The 14957-nt window shown below is 38.9% G+C and overlaps 1 protein-coding gene across 1 annotated transcript in view; it reads right to left on the bottom strand.

Moving 5' to 3' along the window:
- lin54 (lin-54 DREAM MuvB core complex component) overlaps positions 1 to 14957 on the bottom strand; it is a 58650-nt gene that overhangs the window by 23672 nt on the left and 20021 nt on the right. The window contains exons 3-7 of the mRNA XM_078214331.1: positions 10160 to 10253; positions 9898 to 10043; positions 6749 to 6959; positions 3790 to 3860; positions 1479 to 1676 (exon numbers count right to left, since the gene is read on the bottom strand). Coding sequence (XP_078070457.1) covers positions 1479 to 1676; positions 3790 to 3860; positions 6749 to 6959; positions 9898 to 10043; positions 10160 to 10253 — 720 coding nt within the window. The remainder of the gene's footprint in view (positions 1 to 1478; positions 1677 to 3789; positions 3861 to 6748; positions 6960 to 9897; positions 10044 to 10159; positions 10254 to 14957) is intronic.

Raw genomic sequence — 14957 nt, 5'->3', positions numbered from 1 at the left:
GCCATGATTATACTGAATGGTGGAGCAGGCTCGAAGGGCCGAATGGCCTACTCCTGCACCTAGTTTGAATGTTTCTATGAAGAATTACTTCAACATACTTGAAAGGAGAAATTAAATATTTTTCAGTTTTCTCCCAAGTATAGTGTTAAAATGGGCATCATCATGTATTAATCAAAGCAACTATTCAGCTGCTGTAAAGATCACTGGGTTCCCCATTCTGTCATCTCCTGACCCAGACTTTCCACAAGCAGTCAATAATTGGGTAGTGGTGAGAAACCTGAATAATGTTTCCTTTCTATAAAACAGGAGGATTAATGCTATTTGTAGCATCACAATTTCTCTCTTTGCTGAGGTCAGCAGTGAAACCTGGGATCTTTTGGGCTTTGATAAACATTAGAATGAGCACTTATAAATTTGGGCATCATTCATTTGCATGCACTTCAATAATAGGGAGAATGGAATCCTGATCCAGCCGGTCAACGTAACTTGTCTACCAAGAATGAAAGAAATGATCAATTTATATTTTCATGATTTCAGAACATTCAATGGCACTTCACAGCCAATTAAATAACTTTAGAAATGTAGTAATGGAGGGGGGGGGGGGGGGGGGGGGGGGGGAAGAGAGAGAGAGAGAGAGCCACTGAGCTATTTGTTTACCATTGTTACACCTGAGCTGCTCAAACATTATATGTGCTAACGATTGAAGAGTTACAGGACTAAAGTCACGGTGTTCCGTGGCAATTGCTAGAAATATTGTTGTGTAGACTGAATTTAAGTTATCTTCAAGCTTAAATGAGATCAATAGTTTTATGTAAATACTGGAATATTGCAGATGCAATCCTTCACCAAAATTGATGAAGCATCTTACCTGAAATATTCTCTTCACAGATGCTAATAATATGTATAATTCCATTGTTTCAGATTTGCTATGTTTTTTTAAACTTGTTCTTTTATCTTAAATAAAGGCATTTGTAGAGACAGAAAAACTGAAAATTCTGTAATCATGAGGTGCAATCAATGGCATGATGATATTCTAATTGAAATGTGTTGATTATCACAGCATGCCAACCAATGCTTGGTGTATGAACTAACATCTTACATTGTTTTCAAGGCAAGGACAAGTATCAACCGGGAGCAAAAGCCATTGTTCTCCTGATCACAGACACACAATACCAAGAAAAATATAAATAATTAGTGAATCATGATTACAAATATAGTCTATGGCTGCTTTTATACCACACAAAACCAATGCACCTTCCATTTGGGCATGACCCTCAGCAAACCTTAATAGGTTTAATTTCCATTTGCAGCAGATTACATGATATAGTGGAATCCAAAAGTGCTGAAACAGAATCTTACATAGCATAAGAGCAGCTCTTGAGTTTCAAAAACAAAAAATTAAATTAAGTTACATTGATCTTAATTTATGAAAACAGCTCCATTTCTGAAAGTCCGAGCAAAATAATTCTTCCACTTGCCTGTGTAACGTATTGAGCTGGGACAACCGCATAGCCCATGCTGCCTGTTCCAGGTGCTGGTGCCAGAACAGTGCCTGGTGGGAGATTTGTTAAATTAGGCTGGATCTGTGGCAGTGCAGTTGCAGGCATAATGAGTCTCTGTTGGGGCTGGCTGGTGGTGACTATTTGTGTAGTGCTGCCGATGGGTTTAGGAACCATCTAAAGCCAGAATTTTAAAAAACAAGTGTCTTAAAAGTTTGAATATTAGCCACCGAGAAATAGAAAGTTACGTTTGGTTTGTACACAAACACAAAAGCATTCTTTTTAAATCAAGAATTAGCTTAATCCGAGTTCGAATTGCCTGAATTAAAGGAAACTTCAGCAAGAGACAAAGAATTCTCATTTTGGGAGAGGTTTGCAATAACTGTTTATGATTACATCTCATTACTTCACAGGCTAAAAACTGTGCAAATTGGAGAGAAAAAGTAAGGGAAAGGCTTTTCAGACTGAAAGGAAATATAGAGTGTTGCCTCCCATGGGATTGAGATTATTGACATAAACTTGGGTATAATTTCAAACTTTACAGATGACATGAAACTTGGAATAGCTAGATGGAAACTCAAAATTCAGTAGGACATGCATAAACTGATGAAAGGAGCAGACACACAGCAAATGAAATTAACAGAGTGAAATGATTTTGTCCGGAAGTATGGGAAGAGACATTATAAACTAAATATGATCTTAAAAGAGTGCAGGAACAGATATGGGTGAATATGCATAAATCTTTGATCCTTGGCCTTGTAAACCAAGGCAGAAAATACAAAAGCAAGGAAGTTATGGTAAATCTTTATAAATTGATGGTTAGGACCCAGCTGGAGTACTGTGGCCAATTCCAGGCGTCACACTTTCGTAGATGTCAAAACCTTCGGCAGGGTGCAGAAACAATTTACTAGAATGATCAGGGATGAAAGGTTTCCACTGTGTAGAGTGACTAGACAAAGGGTCATTCTCCTCAGGGCAGAGAACATTAAGGGAGATTTTTATAGAGTTGTTGAAAATCACAAAGGCTTTAATGGAGTAAATAAGTTAAAACTGCTACTAGTGGCAAAAAGGTAATGACTAGAGGATGCAGATTTTAAATGAATGGCAAAAGAACAAGAGGATGAAAGTAACATGGCACTGGAAAAAATCCTCTAAAAAGAAATACTGGTATAGTATACCTGTATAATGACAGGTAAATTTATGGTTAACATCTTAATTCTGTTGTACTGTGTTTAAAATGTTGGGTCAAACAAAACAGTCACCATTTTCCAAAACCTCATTAAACCAGTGAACAGTTATTGGAATGGCAGTTTCAGTGACATGGCTGACAGCACTGTAGATGGCCGTGTTCTCAGCCCCCTACTATACTCTTTATGCACCTATGACTGTGTGGCCAAATTCCCCTCCAATTCGATTTTCAAGTTTGCTGGCAGCACCACCTTAGTGGGTCGGATCTCAAACAATGATGAGACAGAGTACAGGAATGAGATAAAGGATCTGGTGAACTGCTGCCGCAATAATAATCTCTCCCTCAATGTCAACAAAACGAAGGAGATTGTCATCTACTTCAGGAAGTGTAAAGGAGAACATGCCCCTGCCTACATCAACGGGGACGAAATAGAAAGGGTCGAGAGCTTCAAGTTTTTAGGTGTTCAGATCACCAACAACCTGTCCTGGTCCCCCCATGCCGACACTATAGTTAAGAAAGCCCACCAACGCCTCTACTTTCTCAGAAGACTAAGGAAATTTGGCATGTCAGCTACGACTCTCACCAACTTATACAGATGCACCATAGAAAGCATTCTTTCTGGTTGCATCACAGCTTGGTATGGCTCCTGCTCTGCCCAAGACCGCAAGGAACTACAAAAGGTCGTGAATGTAGCCCAAACCATCACAGAAACCAGCCTCCCATCCATTGACACTGTCACTTCACGCTGCCTCGGCAAAGCAGCCAGCATAATTAAGGATCCCACACACCCTGGTCATTCTCTCTTCCATCTTCTTCCATCGGGAAAAAGATACAAAAATCGGAGGTCACGTTCCAACCGACTCAAGAACAGCTCCTTCCCTGCTGCCGTCAGGCTTTTGAATGGACTTACCTCGCATTAAGTTGATCTTTCTCGACACACTAGCTATGATGGTAATACTACATTCTGCATTCTCTCCTTTCCCTCTCTATGCTTTGTCTGTATAGCGAGCAAGTAACAACACTTTTCACTGTATATCAATATATGTGACAATAATAAATCAAATCAAATATAAATGTACTAACTTTTGACTTATTACTCACATTTTTTATGCCCTGTGCTGGTGCAATTGGGACAGACATTCGAACTTGTGGATTCAGTACTACCGTCTTGGCTGTTCAAAGACGACAAAAATGTGTTACAGAACAGGAAAAGGTGGAAAGATTACTTTAAATATAATATAAACTTTGCACAACACCCCATCCTCTCAAAAAAGCTATGAAATCATATATTGCTCTGAATATAATTTATAATTACTGGCAATATAGAGTAGAAGCATCTTCTGTATCATTGGAAAACATACTTTGAAAACTGCTCGGAGTTTGAGTTTTTAATCCACAGGATTCAAAACTTTTTTAAAAAAATGTAAAGTTGCTCTGGTTCATCACCAGATGCTTTGTGTAAAGAAAACAAAAACTATTTACAATCCTGTTCAACTATGGTTCCAGAGAATTTGTAAAAATTTCACATACACCCACTTGGAAAGTGTAGATGAGACAATCCGTTCAGACGTCCATGCAAATCTATAGGTCCTTCATTGTAACATCCAACTGCCCCTTGAATGAACTCATGATCTTGCCTTCCACTTTCCTTGTCCCGATTTAATTTCACATGCTCAGGAATAACTTTTTAAAATTCATTTCGCATCTTCCACATTTCTATAAATGTCTCCTATTATTCACCCCTTCTCAGGATTGAAAGACTGACCTTTTCATTTAACTGTATCTTGACAGAAGAATCAGCCTTGCTGGTCTTCTTGATAATGCTTTCTTGGACTTGTGCTTCAATGACCAAAATGAATGCAGTACTCAAAATATGGCCTGATCAGAGCAGTGTATGACAGCTCAGTTTTATGGTTTTGTATTTGCAATATAGCTCCGTATTCATAAATAAAAAATGTGAAATGCAGATAGAAACTTGAAGATTAGAAAGTGGAGAATAATAGTTAACACACGTTTCTTGGACTGAAAGGATGCGGTGTCAGTGTTGAAACCAATGCACTTTTATGGACTGGGCCATTATTGTCCAAAAATCAATATTTAAAGTTAGTGATAAATTTGAATGACTAAAAATAAACTTTTACAATCGTGGAATCTCATTACTTCAGATTTTAAATATTGTTGACAAAATAAAAATGCAAATAATTTAAAATGTTTTCTTTTTCATCTCAATCTCATCGTTCATAGAATCAGAGAGTTCCTACAGGGCAGAAAGAGGCCATTCGGCCCATCGAGGTTGTACCGACAACAATCCCACCCAGGCCCTAACCCCATAATCCCACATATTTACCCTGCTAATCTCCCTGACACTAAGGAGCAATTTTGCATGGCCAATCTACCTAACCTGCACATCTTTGGACTGTGGAATTTTTGGACTGTGAAACTTTGGAATTTCCTTCCATTTCATTTTCTTTACCTTGTATGAAATAATATGGTACATCCCTTTTCAGAATTGGTGCTGCACACTAACGATTCTTTATTCTGGTTGGTTGGGTCAGTCACTTGTCTGTTCACACAGGTCCCAAGTCACCTCTCAAGGGTGCAGTGCTGAATTCTCTCTTTTCTACAGCAAATTCCAGGGCTGATGTAGAGTGAGGTTTGAGTATTGTCAGAACATATGTGGAAGTGAACAACATGCCTGTGCATGATGTCATCAAGGGCAATCAAGTAGATGAAAGGGAAAAGGCAAATAAGGGGCACCTGAGGCAACATTGCAAAGTCAGAAAGTGTTATTTCTGGAGATATTCTGCCCATGATAAATTTATACAAATTGAAGCAAGCAGGGCTTTCCAATTGAGTTGGGCAGTGAGGCCAAGATGGTGACTGCACAAAGACTGCAGATGTGTCGAGGACAAGGAATAATGTGCTATGGTCATAATGTCATTTATGATTTGGATTAGGGTTGTTTCAGTGCATTGACTGTGGTAGAAACGTGATTAGAGACTTAAATGCATTCAGTTTTGAAAGTTAGATTGATACAGCTGTCTCATATGAAAGCTTGGCTGAATTCCAAACCTACTAATGGATTGAGTTCAGCTGGGGTTATTTATACAGCTGCTCAGAGAACTGTTGAGTTTGTTCATCTTGCTAGTTTTATGACCACCAAATATAATTTTTAAATGGTTTTTGAATGACTTTATTTTTACACATTTATGAACATCTCAAGACTTCCTAATATTAAAAAAAAGTTCTGTACATAAGCGATATTGGGGGAGTGGAAATAGGCAGGTGGGTGAGTGGGCATGAGGGGTGTTGAGTTGAGAGGGATGAAGGGGTAGGAGTGAGGGTTGGGGAGACTCTCATCCACAGACTGGACCAATATCTAAGTGAAAGGAGGCAGGCCTAACTGGCTGCCATGGCATCCATCAACCTGTTTCCTCCTTGGGCCTACTGCCATAAATGACAAGCCCAACTCCACACCCACTACTCTCCTCCACCATGAAAATAGCATCAGCAGGAGGAAGTACCGTGATGTTGGGAAATCTCCAAAGTCCCATTTCCCACATCAAAGATGAAAAGCAGACCACAAAAATTTTCATACATTTTAAAAATATATTTTCTAGCAGAAAAACATTTGCATCAAAATTACTAAAAATACGAGGCATATCTTCATGAGCTCTCTGGCTGAAGGTATGTCCTTGATGAATATGTGCGAACAATGGCAAAGTGTTGTGACCGTTTTAAAGCTATCGCTATGATGAGGCAGGCCCGAGACCACCTCAGCCAGAATGGAGATTGAACTAGAAATATATGGGCCAATAAATGAATTTACAGACGAAATATTTACTCATCACCTAGAACTATTACTACTCCTTGTAAAGTTACTACTAACCTCTTCCCAAATCTTGTACCTGTTATAATTATTGGTTGGAAAGCTTTTGTTTTAATAGACACCAAACAACTCCAAGATCAGAAAATTGACATTTCAGAAATATTTTAATATTGATTATTAAACCCCATGACACAAAGGAATTCCAATAAGTACATTTTTTCTTAATCAAACCTTGTGATAATGGTTGTGTGTTGGTGCTGGAGCTGACTGCCTGAGGGGAACAGCTGGCCGTCGTCGCGGTAACTAGGCGCACATAATGAAACTTGCTGCCTGGTACTTGAATCTGCTGAACGTTGGGTGGTGTTGCCAGAGGAATGATGGTTTTGAACTGGGTGGCATTCACTGTTCCCATTGTTAATGTTTGGGCAGCTGGTTTCACTGTCTGCTCAGGAAGTCCATAGAAAATGTTCAGTTAAAAACAGATCATGGTATACTTTATAAACTAGAATTCTCAAAACTGACAAAACAATTGCATTACCCGAAAACCTTTAAAGAGGGTTACTTACCAGGCCATTTCAAAAATCGTATAATTTGTGCAATTAAATAAATTTACTTTTCTGCTTCAGCTTTAAAATTGGTTTTGCATTTAAAGTAGCATTTTACCTCAGCACCAGCAGATCTCATGGCACTGCTTATCGTCATTCAGAAAATAGTCGGGCGTAACTGAAGTTTGGCAGTGAAAGCATTGCAGAAAATGACAATGTGCACAGAATATGCACAGCTTTTAATATATAATTAGTCAATGTCCCATGCAAACGGATGTGGTGAAGGAGAATAATTGTGATATTTAGGTGAAATGAGGTTAAAGGATTGGGGGAACATTTGGAGAAACACGATACATAGATATAATTCAGTCCCAATTTTAAGGTAATAGCGACATAATTTGCAGTTGCAGATAAACTTGCAATAATTTTGGAAGCAGAAATATAGAGATGGTTGGTGCATTGGATGAGTAATGGTGAGACAAAAAATTCTACAGCATCAGTGTTGGTCCCATTATAAACATGAACATATTATGAACATAGAAATTTATGATCAGCAGAAGCTAATGCAAGTGACTAGAATGTCAATGGGAACCAAGTTGTTACATATAGGAAGTGTATACAGAACAAATTTAATACATTACAGATTGCAGCAGTTACAACTCTTGTTTACGACAGTTATCTCGATTTGCAATTAACATGTGTACAATACAATGCTTGATAGGAGTACAAGAAAAGTAACTGATCCATTAAGTTTGCTCTTCCTACAAAATCACGGTTGTGGTTTCTTCCAAATTCATATAAAAAATTATAGCAAGTTATGCTCAAGCCATGGCAGCCATATTTCCACTATTAACATGCATTTATAGAGTGCCTTCAACACAGTAAAAATCCTAAGGCGCTTCAAAAACTAGAAACTGATTGAAATAGGACAGTAGATGAAAACATGGTTTAAAATCTCAGGTTTGAGGAAGTTTTTAAAGTTGGGGATAGTAAGTGAAGGGAGGGGCTTTAGGAATCCAGCAAAACAAAAAAGGAAAAGAAAGCACACGGAACAAGGGCTGAAGTACTTGAAGGTTATAAAACCACTGAGTACCAATTTCCAAAACTGTTTACCACCAACAAAATAGCTTTCTTAGCTGTTTAGGCTAAAATGATAGAACAGAACAGTAGAACGCGGCCTAAATTATTCCACTTCTAAATACAGATGGCACTGAGTGTCCTTAGCAATCAAGAAACATGAAGGTAGAGCTTAAACTACAAAATGTTTTCCTAGTTTTGTACTGCTGCAAGATCAAATAGTGGGTGTTTTCTGTGGGGTACATGGAGTCTTGCTGTTTGACCCTCCTCTGTTGCACAAGACTCCATCTGAAGTTAGTCAACAACCGGATATTCAGCCAGCAAAGTTAGTGTTTGAACATGTATCCAGCTTCTCCCCAAATAGCAACTCAGTCACATATGATTAAAACACTTGAGCAGGGTAGAACGATTAAACATGTCTACTTTTGTTTCTTGATCGTGTGACTTTCATCTCTATCACTTAATTTTTTTCTTTTTCTCTGCTGACATTTCATTCTGCACCATCTGAACTGCCCTGAGTTTTATTCTCTTTTTCACCTCATTTATTTTTCATGTTCCCCCTCTTCAAAAACTTTTTTTGTTACAACTGTGGCCAGATAGCAACACCAGCATCAGAACTCAGGTAACCAATTGAAATAGAAATAATAGCATTGGGATGCAAGGGAATTAAAGGCAGCTGGAGTTTGGTGGGAAGGATGGAGGAGCAAGTTTAATTGTTGAAAGAGTCTGGTCACTTCCAGCTACTGGATTTCCATAATCTGTTGAGGTTGCGGTGTTGTCATCCTCAACACAAGCCCCATGTGGGCTCCTTTCTTAAAAATGCTAAATCAAAGTTGTTGCTCATGCTTCAAAATAGGTGCACAAGCCCAACTGCAAGTCCTTGATGCTATGAAAAGAAGTCATTTCTAAAAAAAAACATGCTGACTGAAAATCTGATCTGCTACAAAAATTGAACAGCTAGCGTTCTCACCCACTTCTAAGAATTCTGCTTTCCCCTCAAATCGGGGCCTATATTATGGATTGAAAAAACAAAATCTCTGAGAAACATCCATCTGTGGTTTACTAATGAGGTTAAGGATCGCATTAGATTAAAAAGAGGAAGTTTACTTTGAAAAGAATGGTATGAGTCTGAGGTATGGGAGTGTTTTAGAAACCAGCAAAAGGTTTCAGGCTGAGATGACCTTTAATCAGAACTGAAGATATTTCGAAATGCAAGAGATTTTAACCCCATGTAAAGTGGGAAGAGGGGACAGATAGAACAAAAGAGAAGGTCTGTGATAGGGCCGATTGCAAGCGATATTAAAATAAAATACTACATGTTGCAAGAGCCAAATAGATATAGCAAATAAACAAAAGTCGTGTCCAAATGAGGAGTCATCAGCTACATAGCAGCCGCCTGAATACGACATGAATGGATAAAGAAACAAGATAAGACTAAACCTGCAAATTGAAAATTATAAACACACAGATGATGATGAAGGCAGATGTTCTATGTGTTCAAGGAACAGCACCGTATTTTTCAACTTTTAAGACTTCAATATTGAGCACAATTTAACTTTTGTCTTCATCCTGTTCCATGCGTCTTTTTTCCCTTTTGACTATGATGGAAGAAAATCTGCCACCCTTACCTCGCCTATATATGACTACATGCCACAGAAATGTGGTTAACTCTTAAGTGCCCTCCAATGGCCTAGAACGCCACTCAGTTGTATGAAAGCACTACACAGCGTAGGCCAAAGAGAGAGCTTGAGAGCTAACCTTATTTGGAGACTTCAGTGGTGAGATAGCAATCTTGTTGGCTGTCTGTTGTGCTGCAGAGGTGAGATTGGACCCAATAGTACCACCTTCAGAAATGGTGATAGTGTTTGGGGCAGTTCCAAGTGCATTCTGAGGAAGAACTCTACCTGCAAAATATCACAAAACCAAAAGTAAATAGATTTGAATACTTGTATATACATTCTGTAGGATAAAGTTCACGTTAAAAAAAAATCTATGAATGAGCGAACACTGGTAGAATGACCTGTTATAAGGTTCTTGCTGTGGACGGGTTTGGCAATGATGAATTTTGTGATCATTGGTCCTGCAGCAGAAGTAGGTGTGCACTTCTTGGCAATCTGAAAAATACATGAACTTCTGTAAATAGCAGAGTAGCAGACTTTAGGCAAAAATCAGAGTCCAATTATGTCATTGAGCCCCAATATGCCTCACTATCACATGGCACTGGATAGTTGGAAACCTCCTCTCCCTCATCCCTCTCCAAAAGAGATGGATATAGATCTGGTGCAATTCAAAATTCATTTAAGATTCTCTAGAATATTTGTTTGATTTCTTCAATATCAATTTTCCTCTCGTTTGACTTATTGCTCAATTTACTTCATTTGTGTTCTTTTTACAGATATCTTTGAATAAAAGTAGGCAGAAATCCTACCAGGAGAATTGACAATGGAGGAGACAATAAATTTGAGCAAAAGATTTGTGAAAATAGTTGGAACACAGAAAGAATGTCTTTCTGCAGTAAATTGGCATGGGGATGGAGGAGAAAGGGAGGAATCCAATATGTGCTTCATGTAAGAAGATTCATGCAAGAAGATTCAAGCTGCATATTAATTTAGCCTCAAAAAAAAAGGAAAACTGTGATTTTTAAAAATTTATTCATGTCACAAGTAGCATTAACACTGCAATGAAGTTACTGTGAAAATCCCCATGTCACCACACCGACGCCTGTTTGGGTACACCGAGGGAGAATTTAGCATGGTCAATGCACCTAACCAGCATGCCTTTCGGACCGTGGGAGGAAACACACGCAGACACAGGGAGAACTTGCAGACTCTGCACAGACAGTGACCCAAGCAGGGAATCGAACCCGGGTCCCTGGCACTGTGAGGCAGCAGTGCTAACCACTGTGCCATGATCCATAATTGCAGAACATTCAGTCCAACTGATGTATGCTGGCCTCAAATCCAAACAAACTTTTCATTTACTTGCATTACCCATTTCATCAGTATATGAAATTATGTAATTCTTTTGAATATACTAGAACCTTCGGTATTCATAGTCTACCAGAATGAGAGTGTGTGTTACAGAAGCTATTATCCCATTGCACTGTGCCTAACATTAACCTCCTCTGTCCAATATGAATCAATCTCAGCCTATAAGTCTCAATTCAATCCTTATTGTCCTGCACTAGCCCTTATTTGTAACTAACATGTTGTTATGCCATATAAGCATTGCCAAATGTTATACTTCTTCCTAATCTGCTTATTTGCTTTCAGTGGTAAAATTATGTTTCACTGTTTAGTCATTCAAGTTCAAGTCCTCCAGCCACCTCAAAAGACATTACATTGAATAGTAAATCCAACATGACGAAAATGCTTGGTGTGGGCCCCACTAGAACCACTCATCTCCAGACCTCATTCCAGCCTTGGGCCAAACATGGACAAAAAAGTTGAATTACTGAAAAGAGGCAAGGGTGACTGCCCTTCACATCAAGACAACATTTGACCGAGTGTAGTATTAAAGAGCCCCAACTAAAAAACTGAAGTCAATGAGAATTGTGTGTGGTTCCTCAGGGTAGTGTCGTGGCCCAATCATCTCCAGCTACTTCATCAGTGATCTTTGCTCCAGCAGTACAGACCGCAATCAGTAAGGATAGGCAACAACACCACCTCCATGATCGTCAACACTGGTGCCCCACAAAGCTGTGTCCTCAGCCCACTACTATACTCCTTATACACCTATGACTGGGGCAAAATTCCCCTTCAACTCAATTTTCAAGTTTGCTGATGACACCATTGTAGTGGGTCGGATCTCAAACAATGATGAGAGAGTACAGGAAAGAATTAGAGAATCTGGTGAACTGGTGCGACAACAATAATCTATCCCTCAATGTCAACAAAACGAAGGAGATAGTCATTGACTTCAGGAAGCACAGTGGAGAACATGCCCCAGTTTACATCAATGGAGACGAAGTAGAAATTATCAAGAGCTTCAAGTTTTTAGGTGTCCAGATCGCCAACAACCTGGCCTGGTCCCCCCATGCCGACACTATCGTTAAGAAAGCCCTCCAATGCCTTACTTTCTTTGAAGACCAAGGAAATTTGGCATTGCAACTTTTACAGACGCACCATAGAAAGTATTCTTTCTGGCTGTATCACAGCTTGGTATGACTCCTGCTCTGACCAAGACTGCAAGAAACTACAAAGGGTCGTGAATGAAGCCCAGTCCATCAAGCAAACCACCCTCCCATTCATTGACCATCTACGCTTTTCGCTGCCTCGGAAAAGCAACCAGCATAGTCAAGGACCCCATGCACCCCAGACATACTCTCTTCCACCTTCTTCCTTCGGGAGTCTGAGGTCACGTACCAACTGACTCAAGAACACCTTCTTCCCTGCTGCCATCAGACTTATGAATGGATCTACCTTGCATTAATTTGATCGTTCCCTACTCCCTAGCTATGATTGTAACACTACATCTGCACTCTCTCCTTTCCTTCTCTATGAATGGTATAATTTGTCTGTATAGCGCGCAAGAAACAATACTTTTCACTGTATACTAATACACATGACAATATCAAATCAAAATCATTAGGCCAGAAGTGAAGATGTCCACTGATAAAGCAGATTCATCTCAAATTGCAACTATTTGAAGCAATGAAACAGAAATTGCAAGGCTAGAAAGATCATCTCCCTTTCTCCACAATTGACAACATATCTTGAACTGTCATAGCTGTACACTCCGGAATTCCTCCCAAGCTTATTTATCTTTCAAACGCCTTTCTCTTTCTTAAAAGCCACCCGTTTGATCTATTTTTTTGCTGCCACTCTAACATCTCCTTCTGTGAGTTTACATCCATGACGCACCTTGGAATACTCCTGCACGTTAATTTTGCAATACAAATGCAAGTTGTTCCGAAAATGCTGCATTTTATTTTTTTTATACCTGCAGAAAGCTTTGCGCACACTTTCTAAATACAAGTCAACGTACTCTGCAAGGGTTGTCTATCAGAGGTTAGAAGAGGAAATCCTCCAGCATATATCAATATTTACAGGGTGAACACAAAACTAACATCCTATATACTGATCAGCTCAAAATATCTGTGATATTACTGACACTATATTCACATTTCTCTTGATCATTCAGAATTAGTTTACCACTATGCATAATCATTAAATCACTTGTTCCAAATTGTCAATAAACTACATTTGAAGTTTACTATGACAATGTAATTTCAATATAAATGAGATGGAATTACTTCATATGATTAAAGTTCTGATAGCCAACTAAATTTTCAGGCTTAGCTAGTACATAGACAATAGAGACTCAGATTTGCGAGACACTAGCAATTTTAGGCCTGCAAGGAATACTAAAAGATCGGAAACAGACTCTCTTCAAAACAGGTGACAGAACAGACACAGGCAACCACAGGGTCATGAGTCTTACTTCAATTTTTGAGCAAATTAAAAGGAACTGACAGGAGTAAATTTGAGGAACATTAGTACATTAATTAACAGCAGTTAATGCAGATTTTAATAAAGAACATCCTGCCGGAACAACCCACCTTGATTTCTTTGAGGAAGTGACAACCCAGTCACCTACAGCAAATCCCATAACATTGGCTTCCAAAATAGTCTAAGATGAAGTTTAAAGAAGCCTAAGAATATTTTTAGAAGACTTTATGTTCCATATGTATTGTGAATGCAAAGCAGCAATTAATAAAGCTAATTGGTGATTGGCTGAACTATTTTGTCAAGAATGTAGGATGCAGAGGAAATCACATCAAACCGTGCAATGTTCTATTCAGACAACACCAAATATATGTCCAGTTCTGGTTGCTGAGCAACAAGAGATATTCAGATGTCAAAGGTATTGCAAAGAGCCATGAGGCTGATCCCTCATCAGGAATACGATCACTATTAAATGGTAGAGAACCCTGGATTAAGTCTAAAAATAGACATCGAAAACAGGATCTTAGAGTTATATAAAAATAGCATGCAAGTTGTTAATCATGAATTTAAATTAAATAGTGACACATGAACAAAGGGAAACAAATTGAAACTGATAAAAACTAATGTTAAGACCGATGTAGGAGGGCTTTTTACTTCAGACAATTAATGGTCACATGGAATTAGTTTCTGTTTATAGTGGAGGCAAAGACATTGGAATCATGAACAACTGAAAGCAGCAATGAAATTAAAATAAATACTGGCATTTAAAAAAAAATTCACGGGATGTGAGCGTTGCTGGCCAAGCCAGTATTTATTGCCTATTGCTAATTGCCCTCGAGAAGATGCTGATGAGCAGCATGCTTGAACCGCTGAACTCCATATGGGGCAGGCACACCCCAATGCTGTTAGGAAAGGAGGATTTTGATAATGCTTTTCACAAAGTCAGGACACCCAAAGAGTTTTGCAGCCAATTAAGTCATCTTTGGTGTGTAGTCATTGCTGCAGTACACAAAATGCAGCAGCCAATTTGTGCACAGCAAGCTCCCACCAACAGCAATGTGATAATGACCTAGCAAAGGCTGGTGATTTATTGGAAATCACATGACAGAGACACGTTTTAGGCTTTGGATCTGTTGTTTTTGAAATCAGTGCATCTTGGGGGATTAGCTGAGAAGGAAAGCTTCCCTAACTCAATCTCTTCCTGCCCTGTCTGAAATTCCACGTGTGGTTATCAACCCATGGTCAGAGTATCTTCATCTGAGTATTTTATTCTGCATTTGAAAGTTCAGACATGAAAGTTCAGAATTGATCCAGCTCTATATTCTCTTCCATTCTGAGTGAGAACTTCCAGACATCCACCGAGGCCAGCAG

This window comes from Mustelus asterias, chromosome 1 (assembly GCF_964213995.1).
Source record: "Mustelus asterias chromosome 1, sMusAst1.hap1.1, whole genome shotgun sequence".
In the NCBI taxonomy this organism is placed as follows: Eukaryota; Metazoa; Chordata; class Chondrichthyes; order Carcharhiniformes; family Triakidae; genus Mustelus; species Mustelus asterias.
The sequence above is the reverse complement of the archived record's forward strand: the minus strand, read 5'-3'. Positions and strand labels throughout refer to the sequence as shown.